The 22371-nt window shown below is 40.2% G+C and overlaps 1 protein-coding gene across 1 annotated transcript; it reads right to left on the bottom strand.

The window, feature by feature from the left end:
* Positions 1–9949: 9949 nt before the first annotated feature.
* Positions 9950–10705, bottom strand: LOC140122979 (olfactory receptor 2A14-like). Its single transcript, XM_072144228.1, has one exon. The coding sequence runs from the start codon at positions 10703–10705 to the stop codon at positions 9950–9952; it is 756 nt and encodes a 251-aa protein (XP_072000329.1).
* Positions 10706–22371: the final 11666 nt, after the last annotated feature.

The raw sequence follows: 22371 nt of genomic DNA, 5'->3' as shown, positions 1-22371 counted from the left end.
CCGATCACTGGTCCAATCAAGATCTCAGGGCTCTCCACAGGTAGTGCCTGTATGATCCTGTCTGAGACAGGATCTTATAGTCACGTTGCGGCACATTTTTCTTCTTCCTTTCAATTTGGTATGTAATGGAAAAACTAATATTTTATAGATTACTAAAAACCATTACATACTAAAGCGCCAAAGTGGCTACTGCACTGCTCTCCTTCACTTCTGCGCCTCATGCGCCCATACAAAAAGTAACATCCACATGTGGGGGGTCTCTGTGCTCGAGAAAAATTGCATAACAAATTTTAAGATGGGATTTCTCCTTTTATCACTTTCGAATGTGTAAATTTTAGGGCTAAATGAACGTATTACTGACAATATCGGACCATTCTAAATTTCCCCTCCATTTTGTTTTAGTTGCTCTGAAGCTCTTAAAAGGGTCAACAATCTTTGTAAAAGATGTTATTAATAGTTTGAGTGGTGTAAATTTGATAATCGAGCGATTTATAGGAGATTTTAAATAATATATATTTCAAAGCTCATTTAAAGCAAAAATTATCATCAAAGAGTCTATTCTGAAATCTACTTGAAAAAATGGAAAAATGATGTTCAATTTTTAAGCCGTGTTTCCCCCAAATATAATATATCCAGACACTTTAAAACATAAAGCAGACATATGGGAAACGTTAGTTAGGAACTAATTTGGGTGGTAAAACTATCTGTCTGAAAACGAGATAATTTAGAATATTAAAAATGGCGAGTTTTTAAAAAAAATTTAGTTTTTTTAAAATAAATAAATGTGAAACACATCAACCAAAATTTACCAAAGATATGAAGTACAACATGTCAGGAAAGAAAAAAAATCTCAAAATCACTTTGGTAAGTTAAAATTTTAAAAGCTTAAAAGTTATAACCCTATAAAGTGACACATGTCAGATTACAGAAAATGGGGCTGAGCCTTAATGTGCAAACTGGCTGCGTCCTTAAAGGGGTTAAAAATCAAAGTGTCATTGATCTTATGTTGATCGCTAGTTCCAGGAACCCAATTTTTCTGCTTGTTTGTCAGATTAGTAACATTGTAGAAGTAACCTTAGCATTACTAACAGTAGTAGTTATAGCAGTATTAGCAGTATTAGTAATGTATACATACTTTAAAAAATTTCTATCTTTTAGAGAATCCAAATAATTGAGCTGCTCATTAGTCACAGATATCAACAACCTTCTACTGCAGAATTTGTGAAGTGCTGGAAGAATTAGAAATTTACCCACAAGAAAAAGTTACTCTTCAAAGCAAATCCCCAGACTCAGGGAAGAAAAGTAAAGGCCAAAAACGAGGTTAAAAAACGAGAAAAACTAGATACAAGCAATAATGTAAAAATGTAAAAACATTAGTATGAACTTAGAATTACTAAACCTCATCAAGCTGTGCCTCTATCATGACATCAAGCCCAAATCTATTAACAAAATCCACACAAGAGTCCAACGTTCATCAGGAGAACCAACAGGAAAAGGATCAAGAACATTCTCAAATCTTAGTCTAGAAAACCGGAATTTTCTAAAACACACAAAACATTCAAGAATACAATAAAAAGTCTTCTAAGACAACATATCTGGATGGAGCTGCACATTGCTAGTGCTGATATAAAGATGGTAAGAAACAGTTAAGGATGATTTTATTGTATATATAATAGTGTAAATACATTATGTGGCACAGAGCTTCGTACAGCACCGGCAGCCACGATGTCTATACCTACTGGAAGCTTATAAAGCATGGAGTAACACACAGTCACCCCCTGAGGTTCGTTAATGTTTCCACTAACTATCCAGTAAACAAGTCTAAACGTTCCATACAGGGAATTGTAATTGTCACGTTTTATTATTGTATTTTATGAAAATAATATAATCTTCAAAACCAAAAACTCCTACATCAAGAACCAGCCTCTCACTGTTAATCATTTTAGATGCTTAAGGACTAGAGATGAGCGAACATACAGCATTAGCGTACTCGCAACTACTCAGTGCTCGGACGAGTATTTCGCCAGCTCGAGAAAATGGCATCTTGCGGTGTTTAGAATTTTGGCGGCCAGAAACAGAGCCAATCACAAGCCAGGAGACTCTGCACTCCACCCAGCATGACGTGGTACCCTTACACGTCGATAGCAGTGGTTGGCTGGCCAGATCAGGTGACCCTGGAATAGACTAGCCCCTGCCCACGCTGCTCGCATCATTCTCTGTCTGGATGCCGTTAGGGATAGAGCTGCTGCTGGTCACGGATAGCGTTAGGGTGTTCTATTAGATTAGTGTTAGGCAGGAGTGATTCTACAAGAACCCAACAGCCCTTCTTAGGGCTACAATAACGTTATATTTTATTTTTTTTGCATGTGGCAGTTTTACTGGTAGTGCAGCTAGTACCATATTGTGACGAAATTGCAGGGAGACTTCCAAACATTCTATTTAGCTCTTAGTGACACACATATCCATCTCAAACAGCTAAGTGGGACAATATATTAGGGGTTTGATTGAATTAGCCACAGTATGCCGATTTTTTATTTTTTTTTCAAAAGTGAAAGTCACAGGCTTAGAAACTAAAGTAGGTTAGAAACTAGCCATAGCAATCATCTTCTGTGGTTGCTGTCTGATTTCTTCTGCTCGTTTTGCTCTATAAAAAAAAAAACCACAAAAAAAAAAAAAAAAATTACAGTTTATGTTTCCGTTTTGTCTATAAAATAGACTTTAATTTTGAAAATGTTGAACCCGAGGGCTAGGGGTAAAGGACGAGGGCCTGGGCATCCAATTACTGCAGAGGTCAGAAGCCGTGGTCCTGGGCGGGGTGAGACACCACCTGCTGATGAGGGAGCAGGGGAATGCCGCAGAACTACACTCCCTAGCTTCATGTGTCAACTTACTGGGACTCATGGTAGAGCACTGTTGAGGCCAGAACAGTGCAAACAGGTGATGTCATGGATTGCGGACAATGCTTCAAGTGATTTGTCCAGCAGTCAGTCTTCCACGCAGTCCACCCATGTTATCCACCCAAGTGAGCACTCCTCCAGCTCCTCCACTTCAGCCTCCTTCCCCCCAGCCTGCCCCCTCCCAGGAAAATTTGGCATTTGAGCTGACATACTCTGAGGAACTGTTTTCTGGACCCATCCCAGAGTCCCAAACCACATGTCCGGTTGCTGCTGAGCTCTTTCCCAATGCCCAGGTTTTCCACCGGTCGCAGTCTATGGCTGATGATGACATTGTTGACGTAGTGGAAGAAGTGTGTAAAGAGGTGTCGGACAATGAGGAGACACAGTTGTTAGACAGTGGTGAAGTTGTTGTCAGGTCAGCAAGTCCAAGGGGGGAGCAGACTGAGGGATTAGAGGATGATGAGGTGACAAACCCAAGCTGGGTTGATAGGCCAGGTGAAGACAGTGCTTCTGAGATGGAGGCGAGTCCTATACCAGAACAGGTTGGAAAAGGCAGTGGTGGGGCCAGACGCAGAGGCAGGGCCGGAGCTGGTGCATCAGTGCCAAATGTTTCTCGTAGTGATGCTCACATGGAAACCTGTGCCACACCAGGATCAGCAGGGGTTGCACCACTACTAGGTTAACCACCACCAGTATGCGCAGGCATATAATTGCTAAACACCCCACTCAATGGAACCAAGGCCGTTCACCTCCGCCCGGGCACACCACTGCTCCTTCCCCTGTGTCATTTGCTGCCTCTGCTAGTCAGCCCCCTGCCCAGGACCCTGGCACAAACACCTCCCGGGCGAAAACCACACCTTCGCCTCCACAATCCTCCACATCGTCCACCAATGTCTCCATGCGCAGCGTTCAGCTGTCTAACCCCAGACGCTGGAGCGCAAGAGGAAATACAGTTCCACCCACCCACACGCCCAAGCTCTCAATGTCCACATCTCCAAATTACTGAGCCTGGAGATGCTGCCCTATAGGCTGGTAGAGACCGAGGCCTTCCGCAACCTCATGGCGGCGGCCGCCCCTCGGTATTCTGTCCCCAGCCACCACTACTTTTCCCGATGTACTCTCCCAGCCTTGCACCAGCACGTGTCAGACAACATCACCCGTGCCCTGACCAACGCCATTTCTGACAAGGTCCACCTAACCACAGACACGTGGACGAGTGCTGCTGGGCAGGGCCACTGTGTATCACTGACGGCACATTGGGTTAACTTGGTGGAGACTGGGACCGAGTATGACCCTGGGGCCGCTTATATACTGCCGACGTCGAGGATTGAGGGGCCAACCTCGGTCACGGTCTCTCAGACGTACTATGCCTCCTCCTCCTGCCACCCCTCCTCCACCTCCTCCTCTGAATTACCATCCGTGGGCATGGCACTATCAGTCAGTAGCTCTAGCCTAAGCGTTAAAAGGCATACCGCCCAAGAGCTATTACAGGGCATCACGGCGCACACCGATCTGTGGCTGGCACCGCTGAACCTACAGCCAGGCATGGTTGTGTTTGACAATGGCCGTAACCTGGTGGCGGCTCTGCAACTCGGCAGACTGACACATGTGCCATGCCTGGCCCATGTGTTATATCTAATAGTTCAGTGGTTCCTCAAGACATACCCCAATCTGTCTGATTTGCTCACGAAGGTGCGCCACATCTGTGCGCGATTTTCAGAAAGTCGACCACAGATGCTGCCACTCTCAGGGCAGCGCAGCACCGCCTCCAACTGCCCACTCACCAACTGTTGTGCGACGTGCCCACGAGGTGGAATTCCACATTAACCATGTTATCCAGAGTTTACCAGCAACGCAGAGCGATTGTCGATTGCCAGATGTCAACTTCCACCAGAACTGGTAGTCAGGTCAGTCAGCTTCCTCAAGCCTACAATGAGGAGTGGACATGAATGTCTGATATCTGTCAGGTGCTGAGTAACTTTGAGGAGTCAACACAGATGGTCGGTGGTGATACCGTCATCATCAGCCTCACCATCCCGCTGCTTGGCCTGTTGAAAAACTCTCTGGTCAGCATGAAGTTGGAAGCTTTGCGCTCGTCACAAGAGACGGGGGAAGAACATTCCCTTGTTGATAGCCAGTGCACACTCTGGTCTGTTTCTCAGCCCATATCGGAGGAGGTGGAGGAAGATGAGGAGGAAGAGGAGGAGAATGTTGGCGAGACAGAAGAGGGGACCATTGCTCAGTCCTTAACTGTTCAGCGTGTATGGGCAGAAGAAGAGGAGTTGGAGGAGGAGGAAATGGAGAGTCAGGCCAGTGAGGGGAGGGAATTCTTGCGCGTTAGCACTCTGGCGCATATGCCAGATTTCATGCTTGGCTGCCAATCCCGTGACCCTCGCGTTCAAAGTATTTATTCCAGCACTGATTACTGGGTATGAGCAGGCAGCTTGTCCAGCACTGGTAGGGGTACGCTTTACAAGGAATTTGCCAGTTTTATGTCACCCCAGCAAGACACTGTCACCTGTCCCCAGTCTCGGCAGAGTAGGGCTGATCTTTACAGAAAGATGGTGAGGGATTACATAGCTGACCATAGCATCGTCCTAAATGATCACACAGCTCCCTAAAACTACTGGGTTTCAAAGCTGGACATGTGGCCCGAATTGGCGCTGTACGCCTTGGAGGTTCTTGCCTGCCCTGCCGCTAGCGTGTTGTCAAAGCGGGTTTTCAGTGTAGCTGGTGGCATCATCACCGATAAGCGTACACGCCTGTCGACTGACAGCGCTGACAGGCTGACACTTATCAAGATGAATCAAGCCTGTATTCTGATGATTTCCATTCTCCACTAGGTGAAAGCAGCTCATCCTGAATAATTCTCATGTATGCACTCCTCCTCCTCATTCTCCTCCTTCTCCTCCTCTTTGTACACTAAAGCAGAAGCAACTGGCTATTTTTTGCCAGGGCCAACTGGCTCTAGCTATAGTACTCTATGTATTTAATTTTTCTGGAGGGCCACCTACCCGGTCCTCTGTTTTGAAAATTTTTTTGGACTGCCACATACAGGCACTATCCAAATGTCATTGTCTCCATAGCAGCCTCATTCGGTCACTCTGTCATGGCCATGCTGTTGCCCATAATTTTGGCATAATGGTGCGATTAAGCAGCCTCAGAGGCATCCATGCATGCTGCCCCTGCTGTTTCTTGTCCATATTCGTGGTGTTTCCATAATTTTCTGAGGTTCCCAGGTGTTTGGCCAAGCTCCCCGTGCAGAGCCTTGGTCCCCTTGAAAAATGCTTGAGTCTCCCATTGACTTAAATGGGGTTCCTTATTTGAAACAAGCACTCAAGCATCGGTAAAAATACGACTCGAGTAACGAGCACTCGAGCATTTTAGTGCTCGCTCATCTCTAGTGAACACATTAAAAAAAAAAAAAAAAAAATACAGCAAAATTATGATTTTTATGCATCCAACAAAAACTTAAAACACCATAGATAGTGATCAAAAAGTCACAAATACCCTGCATGACACTAATAAAAAGTAAAACTTGTCCTGCAAAAAATAAGCCGCATAAACAGCAAAATTATTAAAATAATAAAAATATTATCCAAAGAAAGTAGAGTATGACCGGCACTCAAAAATTGCTTTAAAACTCAAGGCTTTATTCCATATCCATTAAAATCGAGTGTACATTCGCAGATAGCAGACGACCTGAAATAATAAAAATAATAAAAATAAAAATATTATGCCGCTTTTTAGACGGCAATGCAAAATCAAGGCATTTTTCTCTCCAAATTTGTTTTCATTGTGTAGAAAAAGTTAAACATAAAGCAGTGATAAAAATGGGATATCACATTAACAATACTGACCACTGGAACATAAGTGGCATGTTATCTATGCTATTCGGTGAATAAAACACACATAAAAACATAAAAATTAATTACTGAATACATTTCTTTTGCGACCCTCCTCTAAAAAAAGTTAATAAGGGTTCAACAACAGGGTATTGCACTCCCAAATATAGTGCTACTGCAATCTTTGAGGGGTCTAGTTTTTACAATGGGTCCCCCCTTTGGAGGTTCTTACTGCCCTGCTATATCAGGGGCTCAGCCAATGCAACATGAAATCTGTTTCAGCAAAACCCACCAATAGACGGTCCATCCCTTCCATGTGATCACGTGTGGGATATTAAGCCATTCAGGAGAATCTAGGTAAAAAACTACGGGGTACATTTACTTCTTTCACCTAGGGTTGTTTATAGGAGTACGAGGGGGGGGGGTCACTGTACTCATAGCTCAGGAACTTTTTAAAATAAATAATCGCATCTGAAAACAACATCATCAAAATCTGTTACTAAAAGCTCAATGGCTCTCTCCGTTCTGCTGTGGACCATAATTTAGATTACATTGACATGTGGGGTATTGCCGTACTCTTAAGAAACTGCACAACTGTCAAAATGTAAAAAATCCAAAGAGAACCTCCATTTTGTTAAAATTCTTATCAGAGATGCTTGAAGGCTTAACAAGCTTATCAACAGCTGTTCTGAATAGCTTGAGGGGTGTAGTTTTAAAAATGGGGCGATTTGTAGGAAGTTTCTAATAAATGGAACTTTGAAAACCCATACGAGGATGAATTGTCCTCTAAAAATATTGAATCTGAAATTTACTTAAAAATGTGGAAAATCGCTGTTGGAACTCTAAGCCTCCTAACGTCCTAATAATATGAATGAACATATGCAACATTGGGGATCATTTACTTACTTGGTCCAGTCACGATCCCCCGGCGCGTTGTTCGACGAGGATTCGGGTTCTGCCGGGATTCACTAAGGTCGTGCGTCCAATATGCTGCAGGTTAAAATGCCCGTGTGGCAAACTAAACCCCAAGTCAGAATTAGGCGTAACGAACATCGGTCTGCTATTAGAGAACATATGAAATCAAGTATATATGTGGAAAGGAAACTTACATAAATGAAAAAGAGAGAAAAAAGTTTGGAGAGACAACGGTTACTCGTCATTTTAAAGACAACAGACATTAAGTATCAGAATTACAGTACCGTATTTTTTGCCCTATAGGGCGCACCGGACTATAAGGCGCATTAGTCCGATGCGCCTTATATATGTAATAATTCCATATATAAGGCGCATCGGACTATAAGGCGCGGGGTCCGGGGGCGTGGCGGAAGTCCGGGGGCGGAGCGGAGACCCGACGGGACGCGACGCCGAGACGCGACGGGGAACGCGGGGAAGGTGAGCGGGGAAGGTGAGGGGGAGGTGGAGGAGGGCAGCGGACCATACTTACATAGGTCCCCGCTACCGGAGACAGCAGATCTCCAGCGGGAACTGCAGACCACGCGGCAGAAGTTGGTCTGCAGTTCCCGCTGGAGATCTGCTGTCTCCGGTCTCCGGTAGCGGGGACCTATGTAAGTATGGTCCGCTGCCCAGCGCCATACATAGGGCGCACCGGACTATAAGGCGCACTTTGGATTTCCACGGAAATCCAAGGCTTTTAAGTGCGCCTTATAGTCCGGAAAATACGGTAGTTTATACTAGAGGAGATATCAGGATGTGATGACAGCCAAATAACCAACCGTTTGTTACAACGTTAGGTTTATTGGATTTATAAATTGGAGACGTTATATCCTAAGGGTATGAATGAAAACTGTAACTTTAATGTAAATTTGTAATTGTTTTGCTGTAGATTCATTTGTTTTTCTAAAAAGGAACTATTTGGTTGACATGTGTATTACCGGTGCTAGGTGCATAACAGGTGGTGAAGCGACTTACCGAGCATGTCTGAAGAAGGGGGGCGCTCCCCCCGAAACGTCACGTCTCACTTGTTAGACTCATGATCTTGTCTGTTGGAGCGTCTCCGCCCGCTATCCACTATGAGCCGTAATACCGCACATGTAGGAGGACTGTGATATACTTCGGAAATGAAAGAAGAGAAGGTATTTACCTATCCAAAACACAGTTACAAATCATTTTCCTCCAGAAGGTGTGGCTCTTAAATAACAGTCGACTGCTGCAATACTATTCTGAATAAAAGAATAAAAATTGACAAAGTAAAGATTTTTTGTATTTTACCTTAATTTTTCACTAAAGAATAAGATTAAAAAAATTGTCTGCTTGGTTATTTTCTCTGACAGCGCTGTTTTGACCTGGTTGGGTTTGGCTGAGTGAGAGGCTTTTGATGTGAAATGTTAGAAATGTTAAACATACTGCAATCTCCAGGCATGTCTGTACCATACTTGGGGATGATGTCTCCTGCTATACCTCCTGTCCGTGATCTGTATTGCTTCTTGACTATGGCTTTAAACTCAATCAGAACTTGATGGTGTATGTAGAGAATGGGCTCTATAAGAGGTGTTTACCATGGTCTACTGGTGCATTGTTCGGTCATTGAAAAGGAAAATGCTTGATTCTTTTTTTTTTTGAGAAAAAGAAAAACCTGACACATTTTCAAGAGCGACTACACCATGAGAAAATCCGGCCCCTGGCTAGCCGGCATCGTGTCCATTGTAATCATCTCAGCAGATCAGAACTGTAAATGTTGTCAGAAAACTTTTGTTGTTGGGAGTTTATTACCTAAACCATTGGCTATAATGATCTGTATGTTGTGTATTGGTGCTCCGAAAAACCTTTCTGCGACACAGGGGGACAACGTGTCCCTACACCAGTCACATCATTTTAAACAGTTCTCTCGCAGAAGCGGGGAAGGGTCTGAGGAAACATGTGAATGAAAATTCAGTTTTGTAATGAAAGTAAAATGTGTAGTATGTAAAACGCAGAATGTATAAAGACCATCATATTGCGGGAGTGAAAATTCACAATTTTGCAAACTCATTGCTCGAAAATCACCCCAAAATATTTTATGTCAATGGCAAGAATACATGCAAGGTCCATCAAGCCTTCGGTTTCAGGCTCTGCAAATGTTACACTGACCAAAAGCATCTGAAGAACTTAAGATTGATTATGGAAAATTTTAACATATAAAAAAACTTTGTATTTTAATTGATCATCCATAAGCCAGAATTCCCCACTGACTCCTAAACATGTCCTATCCTATGTCGTAGAGGACTTTCCCAACATCTTCATAATGGCTCCTTTGACGTCTCTATTATTTAGACTGTAAATGAAAGGATTGAGCATTGGAGATATAATGACATAAACGATTGAGACGTATTTCTCCTGGTTTGATGAAGCCTCTGTAGAGGGTCCTAAGTAAGTGACCATCCCGGAGCCAAAGTACAAAGCCACCACCGTGATGTGGGAGGTGCACGTGGAAAAAGCTTTAGACCTTCCTGATGTGCTGATCCTCACTATAGAACGTATGATACAAGAATAAGACACCAGAATAATTATAAAGGGGAAGAAAAGTGAAATAAAACTGAAGAAGAATGTGACAATCTGATTATTATGGGTATCTCCGCAGGCTAGCTTAGTCACTGATAAGGCCTCACATAAGAAGTGATTGACGGTGTTGGGGTAGCACAATGTTACCGGCATGGTAAGTGATGGGAGAAAGACAAAGGTGAAACTGAATACACATGCGAATATGGCAAGACCACGGCAAACGCTCCACCTCATGACAATGGGATAGTGGAGAGGATGGCAGATGGCCACATACCGGTCAAGAGCCATGACGGCAAGAAGCAAGCACTCATTGGCTCCGATCCACATTAAAAGTATAACCTGTGCACCACAGGCAATGACCGATATGGTTCTCTGGGTCGTGACGAGGTCTATGAGTAACCGGGGCACAGCACACGAAATATTACATAAATCTATGAAGGAAAGATTAGTGAGGAAGAAATACATCGGGACACGTAAGTGAGGATTGAAGAGGATGATACAAATGATTAGGAAATTTCCAAAAATTGTCACAATATAAATAATTAAGAAAACAAAAAACAACAAAAAGTTAATTTTCATATTATTAGTAAAACCAAGAAGAACAAACTCGGTGGCAATGGTCTGATTCATTGTATCCTATAAGAAGGGGAACATTCCCTGGTGGCTAAGAGACTTCATATTTTGTGCCATCATGTGCTGCCGCTGTTTCGCTTTAACTTCCCAAAGCCAGAACTTTTTATTTTTCATCCTGACTTTAAACCTTAAAAAAAATGAACAAACTAAGTGTAATATTTGCCACAAGTAATGAGCCTTTATTATGTGTCTTGTTCCAGAATTAACATCAAAACATCTGTTAAACCAAAATGAAACTTCTTGTCAAATGAAGTATAACTTTAGTAGGGGAAAAGAATCTTCTGAAAATAATTTTTCATATAAAAAACAAAAATTACTACTAGCATATAGTTAGTGATTTTTCTTTTGTTTCAGTTTTTTTTTTCATCAAGCATTTTGCACATTTTTACAAAGAAAAAAAGTGTAACTCCTGTAGTTGGGGCGGGTGTTTAACCTCTTACATTCCATGGTTAGCATGATAGTGGCATTCTCTCCCAAAGCCACTTTTGAGGGGGTGCCGATCACTGCAATTGCAACCCTGAGGTCCAATCAGGACCTCAGGGCTCTCCACAGAGACTGCCTGTAGGATCCTCTCTGAGACAGGAAGCCAGTAAGTCTTTGCTGCAAATTGTAGCAAAGCCTTACTGGTAACACCCGGTAAGCACGTCACGGGTTGTCATGGGCTGAGCCCTCTACATAGCCAGTAAGTATAGTCTTTGCTACAAACTGCAGCAAAGACTTACAGGTAACACCAGCAGTCGGTGCTAGCACCGATCATGGCTGTTAACCCGCACATCGCTGTAGGTAAAGCTGCCAGAGGCTTAATAGTGCATAGGCATGATAGTGGCATTTAAATGCCTCCTGGAGAATTCTCTTTCAATGCCACTTTTGAGGGGGCGCCGATCACTGCAATGGCACAGACAGTGCCAGTAGGATCCTTTCTGAGACAGGACTTTATAGTCATGTTGCGGAACATTTTGTAGTTAATGGAAAAACTAATATTTTATAGATGACTAAAAACCTATGGGCCACATTTATCACTTGTTTTTTCTGTTGTTTTTGCGCCTTTTCGTTTAGGCGCACCGTTTTTGCGCCCTGTTTGCGATTAAACGTCAAACTAGCCGCACAGCTAAAATAAGCAGCTTTCCCTCATCTATCGTTCAATTCCAGATGTTTTGCTGAGCCTAATGATATTCATCACGTGCGACTTTTGCATTTAGGCGCAAAAACGGGCGCAAAAACACTCCAGCTCGAAGGTGGCGTTATCTGAGAAGAAAGCACTGAGCCCCTTTGCAGAAGAGCTCATTTCTAGCAGCAGAGCTCAGCCAGACACTAGTACATATAATAGATACATTAGATACTCTGCAGACAGGAGCTGCAGACTCTATTTACAGTTCATCACCTTCTATTTACAAAATATTCTGCAAAACGCTGAGCTCACAGCAAGAGAGGAGAGAACTTTGCACAAGTTTGCAGAAGCTTGCAGAAGTTTGCAGATACGACATACAAGTGTCCCCCATGTAATTCTGCACAGTGTCTGAGGGGGATATTGTGCAGAATTACAGGGGTGCAGCAGGAGACCAGCACTGGGGGATCCCCTCCAGGAGAAGCCACTGCTGAGGAGGTCACTGGGTGCTGGGTGTCACACACCTGGGTGCTGCTGTGAGGCTCATTCTCATGCTGGGCTGTGGGAGAAGCAGAGAGGAGCTTGTAGCAGGATGACATGTAACTGCCCGAATCTAACATTGCGCCTAAACTGCACAAAAATTGCGCCTAAACTGTGTTAAAGTAAAGTGATTAATAAGAGGCAGGAAATATACTTATCACAGATGGTTGTAGCTTGTGATAATTCTGGCAAAACAGTGCGCCAGAATTTAGGCGCAACTACTACACTTAGGCGCACAAAAGTGATAAATGTGGCCCATTGTATAGTAAAGGGGCAACGTGACTACTGCACCGCCATCCTTCACGTCTCCACCTCATTATGCGCCCATACACAAGTAACGTAAGATTTCTCTTTTTATCACTTTTGAATGTGTAAATTTTATGGCTAAATGAACGTATTACTGACAATATCGGGCCATTCTAAATTTCCCCTCCATTGTTTCAGTTGCTCCGAAGTTCTCAAAAGGGTTAACAAGCTTTGTGAAAGATGTTATTAATAGATTGAGAGGGGTGTAGATTTGATAATGGAACGATATATAGGGGATTTTTAATATTATGTATTTCAAAGCTTGTTTAAAACAAAAATGATCCTTAAAAAGTCAATTCTGAAATCTACTTGAAAAAACTGAAAAATGATGTTCAATTTGTAAGCCGCGTGACATCAAAGTAAAATATCCAGACACTTTTAAAATTATAAAAACTTAAAGCAGAGATATGGGAAATGTTAGTTAGGAATGTATTTGGGTGGTAAAACTATCTGTCTGAAAACAATATTATTTTGATTTTTAAAAATGGCGATTTTTAAAAATAAAAAATTTGGGTTTTTTTACTAAATAAATGTTAAAAACATCAACCAAAATTTAGCAAAGATATGAAGTACAACATGTGATGAAAAAAAAAAAATCTTAAAATCACTTTGGTAAGTTAAGATGTTGAGAAGTTATAACCGTGTAACGTGACGTAAAGTGACCTCTTCGATCTTATGTTGATCGCTAGATTGCGGAACCCAATTTCCCTGCTTGTTTGTCAGATAACAACAATAAAAATGTAATAACAATGTAGCAATAACCTTAGCATTACTAACAGTAGTAGTTCTAGGAGTATTAGCAGTATTAGTAATGTATACATATTTTTTTTTAATTTTACCTTTTAGAGAATCCAAATAATTGAGCTGCTCATTAGTCACAGATATCAATGACCTTCTGCTACATCATTTGTGAAGTGCTGGAAGAATTAGAAATTTACCCACAAGAAAATATTACCCTTCAAAGCAAATCCCCAGACTCAGGAAGAAGTAAGAAGAAAGTAAAGGCCAAAAACGAGGTAAAAAATGAGAAAAACTAAATACAAGCAATAATGTAAGAATGTAAAAACATTAGTTTGAATTACTAAACCTCATCAAGCTTTACAATTATCCGGACATCAAGCCCAAATCTATTATAGATCCACACAAGAGTCCAACCTTCAGCAGGAGAACCAACAGGAAAAGGATCAAGAACATTCTCAAATCTTAGTCTAGAAAACCGGAATATTCTAAAACACACAAAACATTCAAAAATACAATAAAAAGTCTTCTAAGACAACATATCTGGATGGAGCCGCACATTGCTAGTGCTGATATAAAGATGGTAAGAAACAGTTAAGGATGATTTTATTGTATATATAATATTATAAATACATCATGTGGCACAGAGCCTCGTACAGCACCGGTAGGCCACGATGTCTATACCTACTGGAAGCTTATAAAGCATGGAGTAACACACAGTCACCCCCTGAGGTTCGTTAATGATTCCACTAACTATCCAGTAAACGAGCCTAAACGTTCCATACAGGGAATTGTAATTGTCACATTTTATTATTGTAATTTACGAAAATAATATAATCTTCAAAACCAAAAACTCCTGAATCTCACTGTTAAACATTTAAGTTTAAGAAGTAAAAATCGAATCTTTCTATAGCAGGACAGCAAGCAGAGATCTAGAAAACCCGAGAGGAATTGATACAGAAAGTTGACTGGAAATTTGTCTAATTTTCTATTATGCAAACAATAACATTTATTTGTTGAAATGGAAATGACCCTTTAACTAATTTTGTTAACCCTTTAACGACCTATGACTTAATAGCACGTCACGGGTCGGCTGCGGGTGCATGCAGAGGGCACCGCCATCTTGCAGAGGATCGTCGCTCCCCGAGGCTGACTCGTATTAACCCTTTCATTACAATGTGCTATCAGCACATTTTAATGAATGAGGAGTAAAATCCCCATATACTGTCATACTGTAGTATGGCAGTATATGGTTGAATCGATCAGACAACCGAGGGTTAAAGTACATAGGGATTCTAAAAAATAGTAAAAATTAAAAAAAGTTTAAAAAAAATTATAATAAAGAAACCTAAAAATTCCCTAGAACTGATATAAATAAACAGTAAAAATCAGAAACACATTAGCTATCACGGCATCCGAAAATGCCCGATCTATCAATTTTTAACTGCGTTTAACCCCATAATGGAAAATAGCGCCCGAATTTGAAAATGGCAGGCTTTTGCCATTTTGAAAAATATAAGAAATTCAATAAAAAGTGATCAAAAGGTCGTAAAGTCCTAAAAAAATGATAGCATTGAAAACTAAATCAAAAATCGCAAAAAATGACACCACCCACAGCTCCGTATACCAAAGTATTAAAAAGTTATCGGCGCCAGAAGACGCCAAAATCTTTTTTTAAAAATTTGTACAAGTGATTTTAATTTTTGTAAATGTATGAAAACATAATAAAACCTATACAAATGTGATATCTCTGTGATCACACCGACCAAAATAATAAAGCAGACCTGTCATTTGGGGCGCACAGTGAAATCTGTAAACTTTGCATTCAGTTAACCTGTTGGTAACACAATTTTGTCAAAATACGTGTTCACAAGTGGAGCCCTTGGATTGAGTTTCCAAATGCAACCAAAGATACCACGTGTGAACGTGGCCTCAGGAACCACAAATCCTTATCCCAGAGAATTTGTAAACTTTTTATCATGTGGTATTGGGGGCATATTAACCCCTTTTCCCCGATGGCCTTTTCCCATTTTACTTTCTGTTTATCGGTTTCCAATTTCAAAAATCAATAACTTTTTATTTTTTTGTGTACAGAGCTGTGTAAAGGCTTGTTTTTTGTGTTACAAATTGTACTTTCTAGTGACAGTATTTTATATTCCATTCCTTGTGCTGGAAAGTGAAAATACAATTGAAAATGCAGTAAAATTTTCCAGTAAAAAATTTTGCAGTAAAAGTCCAAATGGCATCTCTAATATATTCTTTGGTTCGGTTATATAGGTTTTATTAGGTTTTAATAGATTTTCAAAAATGAAAACCTTTTGTAAGAAAAAAAAAATATCTTCACTTTGCCATATTGTGACCCCGAATAACTTTTTCATACTTAGGAATTGGCTAAAGTGTCATTTTTTCCGGGACAAGCTGACACCTTTTTAGGGACTGTGCAACCTTTTGAAAAATTTTTATAAAAACACAAAGTGCCAATACCGACCTTTGGGTGCATTTTTCCGTTAGGGGTTCATGCCATTAATAATTGTTTTTATATTTTTTTTTATAGATAACCCTGTTGGTTATGAAAGTATTTGAACCAGGACAAAAAAGTATATACAAGAGGGTGTCCATGATATAGGTTCATACAAGTTTATTTGGAAAATTACAAAGACATGATTAAAAGCATTTAAAAAGCACTCGTGGTGCATAAGACAAAGAACAAAACATTAGTCCTAGCAGGTAAGAGATATCGAATAAGACAGTGATGTAGGCAAAGGATGCAGAAAATGTCACAAAGTAAATTCAAGATAAATAAAAATATAAGGATGAATTCATATTGTCATCGTATGCAACGAATAATGTATGCACGAGTGCAATTAATGGTCCATAGTTACCTACATAAATATAATGTACATACATGTAATGTATTTGAACGTTTAATGTTACAATATCTTTCGGGGCAGGTTCAGTCATTTATGGATTCTCTCCAGTTGGCATACTGGAAATGTGTTGGGGGTGGAAGATGCGTTAATTCATTTACTGCACAGGACGCAATCATCGCTGGAGAAAACAAATTCTTGTGTCCGCATCACTTTCTTTCATCTGCATTTCACACAATCAGACCAAACATCCTGTGTGCGAAAATTGTGGAGATGGGTCAACGACTATCTAATTGCATGACCCCAGTATGTAAAACTAGGAAGTTCATTCTCGGACAGTCGGTACTGCAGCATCGGGGGACCACAGGGCACAGTCCTATCGCTTCTTCTGTGTTTACACGGCTGACATAAGGCACAATAGAGGGAATGTTTTCTGCAGAAATTTGGTGATGATACGGTTGTGCCAGGTTGTGTCCGTGATAACGATGAGTCGGTGTATTGTAGTACAGTGAACTGTTTTGTAAAGTGGTGTAAGGGAAATGGGCTACTGCTTAATATTGGGAAAACTTAAGAATAAGTTTTGGATTTTTGATGGAAAAAGAGTGATGTCTTTCTGCCTGTCTGCATAGACGAGCTTGAAGTTTCTGAATATAACTTCTTGGGGGTCTACGTAGATAAGAAACTTGATTGGGACTTTCATGTTAATCAACAGATGAAGCAGGTTGCACTTCTTGCGTTCTCTATAATCTTTCAATGTTTGTAGTCGCTTGGTGTGTAGCTTTTATCGATCCATGTTGGAATGTGCGTTACAGCCGGGTCTGTAGTAGGAATCCTATAGGAGTCCTGGGAGCTAGTTCTGAATATGCAAGAGTTTGGAAGGTTCAATAAGATTAATGGGGACCCGAGAAACCCAAATGATGACATATTAGCGGGTCAGCACAGTGGGGGTCATTTACACGCATTTTCGCCGGGTTTCCCATATTTTTCCATTTTGGCGCATGTGGTCGGATTGTGGCGCATCAGTGCCAGCTTTCACGGGGCCATCGAAAAACCTGACGGATTCGGAAAAACTGCGGAATTAAAAAAAGAAATTGTGTCGTAAATATAGCACTCACATACACCGAGACGGAGGAGGTGAATTCCAGTGGACTTCAGCGCAGCAGCGACACCTGGTAGACATCGGGTGCACGACCTTAGTGAATCGCCAAAAGACCTGAATCAGCGACGGAGGAAAGCGCCGCTGGATCGCGATAGGACCGGGTAAGTAAATGACCCCCAGTGTGTTCTGTGATAGATATAACCACTGGAGATGTAAGAGGATAGTTATGTCCCATCTTCTATTGGATTGTATAGTGATGGTAAAACCTGCAGACAGTAAGTGTTTGCTGTATAGTGGTGTATTAATTTGAATAAAAGCATAGTGAGCCCTAAGAGGTCCACAAGTAACAATGCCATCCTATAGTAACACCATAGGCAACACAAAAATATAGGATGTACAACCAAACTTTATTCAAAAATTCATAGTAAATATTAAATAGTAAACATTGTATGTAGTATGGCAGTATATGGTAGGATCGATCAGGCAACCTAGGGTTAAAATAGTAAAAATAAACATTAAAAAAAGTTAAAAAAAAAATTATACAAAAATATAAAATTTCCATCATCCCCCTTTTCCTAAAGATGATACAAATATAAATAAACAGTAAAAATCATTAAAAAATCATTTAAAAAATATAAAAAATGCTATAAAAATTGATCAAAAGGTTGTACAGTCCTAAAAATTATAACATTGAAAACGTCATCAAAAGTTGAAAAAAATGACATCACCCACAGCTCCTACACCAAAGTATAAAAAAATTATCAGCGCCAGAATATGGCAAAATCCAAAAATCTTTTTTTGGACAGGAGGTTTTAATCTTAGTAAATGTATGAAAACATTATAAAATCCATGCAGATTTTGTATCCCCGTGATCATACTGACCCAAAGAATAAAGTAGACCTGTCATTTGGGGCGCAGAGTGAAAGCCGTAAAATCCAAGCCCACAAGAATACGGCGCAAATGCATTTTTTCACCAATTTCACAGCATTTGGAATTTTTTCCCAATTCCCAGAATATTAAATACCACAATTTTGAAGTGTAATTTGTTACACAGAAAATAAGCCATAACACAGATCGGTATATGGAAAAATAAAAACGCAAAAACGAAAAAGGGCCTCGGCGGGAAGGGGTTAATGTTGTGTCATTCATTGCATTGTTCTTTTTATGGAGTAGTCTTCAATAACCGTATTTCCTCTTCGAGGATAATAAAGTGATTATTTTTATTATTTGTATATGCATTACAGGGGAAGTGGGTGCATTCAACTTTCTGTTTTTCCTTCCTTTAAACATTTTAAAAATGTTTTTAGTTCTTCAGTTCTTTTCTTAGTTTAGTCAAACACCCTGAGGTTGAGATCATTGCAGTCAGAGAGGCACCAAAATGTGATACTAGATTGGCATCCTCTGATGAGCTCATGGGGGATATCTTATTTCTTTTCATCTTATCTCATCCTTACATGTCAACTCAAGATGTGAGGTAAGAAAAAGACACAACTTAACACATCATATTTACAGAAATTAAAGCTCAGTTGGATCTCTTTGTCTGGCAATGTATAGCTGAAGGTCACATATAGCTTGGGTTCAAGTCTAAGGCTTCAAGTATAAGGGTTCAGGTATAAGGCTTCAAGTATAAGGGTTCAGGTATAAGGCTTCAAGTCTAAGGGTTCAAGTCTAAGGGTTCAAGATAAGGCTTCAAGTATAAGGCTTCAAGTAGAAGGCTTCAAGTAGAAGGCTTCAAGTAGAAGGGTTCAAGTGTAAGGGATCAAGTATAAGGCTTCAAGTCTAAGGCTTCAAGTCTAAGGCTTCAACTCTAAGGCTTCAAGTATAAGGCTTCAAGTAGAAGGCTTCAAGTAGAAGGGTTCAAGTGTAAGGGATCAAGTAGAAGGGTTCAAGTATAAGGCTTCAAGTCTAAGGCTTCAACTCTAAGGCTTCAAGTCTAAGGCTTCAAGTCTAAGGCTTCAAGTAGAAGGGTTCAAGTAGAAGGGTTCAAGTAGAAGGGTTCAAGTCTAAGGCTTCAAGTAGAAGGGTTCAAGTAGAAGGGTTCAAGTAGAAGGGTTCAAGTCTAAGGCTTCAAGTCTAAGGCTTCAAGTAGAAGGGTTCAAGTAGAAGGGTTCAAGTCTAAGGCTTCAAGTCTAAGGCTTCAAGTCTAAGGCTTCAAGTAGAAGGGTTCAAGTAGAAGGGTTCAAGTCTAAGGCTTCAAGTAGAAGGCTTCAAGTAGAAGGCTTCAAGTCTAAGGCTTCAAGTCTAAGGGTTTCAGTCTAAGGCTTCAAGTTAAGGCTTCAAGTATAAGTCTTCAAGTGTAAGGGATATAGTATCCTGTCTTGGTGGTGCTATACATTCTGTCTATAGGTTATATCAATATTAAATCAATTTTATAAGGGCTTTTTTGACTTCTCTATTATTCAAACTGTATATGAGGGGGTTTAACATTGGAGATATCATAACATAAAAAATAGAAACATATTTGTCTTGGTTTAATGATTGCGCTGATGGTGGGGTTAAATATGTGACCATGGCGGTTCCAAAATATGTTGCCACCACAGTGATATGTGAGGTACAGGTGGAAAAAGCTTTAGACCTTCCAGTGTCTCGGATTTTTGATACAGTAACTATAATACAAATGTATGACAAAATAATCAGCAAAAATGGTAAAACAACAGCAAATAAACCTACACTGAATATAACAAGCTCTTGAATGGAGGTATCATCACATGATAACCTCAGCACCGACAAGACTTCACACATGAAATGGTTAATCTTGTTGGGATAACACACAACTATGGGCATCGCAAATGATGGGATGATGATATTTATAAAACTGAATAACCAAACAAAGGCTGCGAGATAGTAACACATACTCCACCTCATAAGGACTGAGTACCGGAGGGGGTGGCAGATGGCAATGTACCGGTCATAAGCCATGACAGCAAGAAGTTGACATTCAGAACCTCCAATCAATAATAACACTTTGAATTGTATGAGACAACCTATGACCGATATTGTCCTACAAAAGGATAAGAGGTCTACCAGCAGCTTCGGGATGGCGGATGAGGAGTAACACAAGTCTATGAAGGATAAGTTCACAATAAAGAAGTACATTGGAGTGTGTAAGGAGGGCTCCACTATGATGACACATATTATAAGACAGTTTCCAACTACAGAGAATATATAGATCAAGAAAAATACAGGAAACAAAAAGATGTCGGTCTTAAAGTCATTGGAAAATCCCAAAAGAATCATTTCAGTGGCCAACGTCTTATTGTTCATGATCATCCACAATTCCTAAAACAAAATCAAATAGAATTTTATTTGCATATTATTGGACTGTTAAACAGGTAAAATGTGTTTATCTTTCCTAAAATGTCATTCGTACATTTATTAAAAAACACTTGGATCACCTTCATTCAGCTATGGTGAAAATTCATGGAATGGGCAACCCACTGCTTGGGGTCACTCACCTATATAATTCGGCTATATTTCCATGTTATCCCTTTTACTAAATTTTGTGTAATACACAGTAAATACTTATTAACCCCTTCCCGCTGATGTCCTTTTTTGTTTTTGCGTTTTCATTTTTAACTCCCCACCTTCAAAAATCTATAATTTTTTTTTTATTTTTCCATGTACAGAGCTGTGTACAGAGCAAATTCCATGAAATTGGTGAAAAACGCATTTGCGGCGTATTTTTGTGGGCTTGGATTTTACGGCTTTTACTGTGCGCCCCAAATGGCATGTCTACTTTATTCTTTGGGTCGGTACGATTACGTGGATACCAAATTTTATAGGTTTCATAGTGATTTCATACATTTACAAAAATTAAAACCTCTTGTACCGCGGGTGTTATCGGTAAGCCTTTCGGTAAGATTTACTGGCTATGAAGAGGGCGTAGCCTGTGAGCCCTCTCCATGCACCCGCACCAGGCATGTGAAGTACCATTACGTCACATGTCAATAAGGGGTTAAAAGCCTGAAGCCCCACAAACATTATAATTAAAGTCATGGGAGCAAAATATGAAAAACAGTCAAAGTGATGAATGGCCGTTATAGGAGGTCATTAGGCCAACCTACAATTTAACGGTGACATTGTTGATCAAGAGATGGCAAAAAATGTAACCCTATAGGACTGAGACAATTCATTCCATATTAGGGGGAAAATCCTTCCTGACTCCATGTTTGGCACGGGTCTATCTCCCACTTGTAGGAAAGACCCAAAGCTTGAAAGGGATTGACATGATATTTTATATAAGAACCCACAAATTTTGAGATTCCTTCGTAATATGAATACAATGGGCGTCATTATTATCCATTTTTCTTCCTATTTTTTTTTGAGAATTTTCTTCGGCACATTGCAATTTTTGCACCTTTTTGGGGACTCTTTAAAATGTTCACTGAGGTTTATATGAAGACAAACACATTTATTTTCTATTCCGGATGTTCTAAATGTCACAAATGACATTAATCTTTTCAAATTATCTAAAATTTGAGACATTTTTTTGGCGCAAATAACTCCAGACAAAACCATACTGAAGGAAAACTTAGAAAATGTGAAGTGACTTGAAACATTTGTGAGACATTTTTGAGAAAATTACAACAACTGTCGCAAAAAGATCTGGAAAAAAAATGATTTAACACATGGAAAAAGTAAAAAAGCCAAAACAAGCAAAGATAATATAAATGACCCCCAATGTCTAAATGTTTATTTGGTGAAGAAATACGTTTGGCTGGAAATATAACTTGGGAAATGTACAAAATTACAGATTTTTTGGTAAGTTTTTTGCTGTAATGGGACCAAGGATTATCAATAAAGCTTCATTACAGACACTTTACAGTCTGAGACTAAAGAAAAC

This window comes from Engystomops pustulosus, chromosome 3, assembly GCF_040894005.1.
Source record: "Engystomops pustulosus chromosome 3, aEngPut4.maternal, whole genome shotgun sequence".
Classification (NCBI taxonomy): Eukaryota; Metazoa; Chordata; class Amphibia; order Anura; family Leptodactylidae; genus Engystomops; species Engystomops pustulosus.
Note: the sequence above shows the minus strand (reverse complement) of the source record. Positions and strands in the feature narration are given on the sequence as shown.

Coding starts and splice junctions, on each gene's coding strand:
- LOC140122979 (XM_072144228.1), bottom strand. CDS start 10,705: ATGTATTTCTTCCTCACTAATCTTTCCTTCATAGATTTATGTAATATT.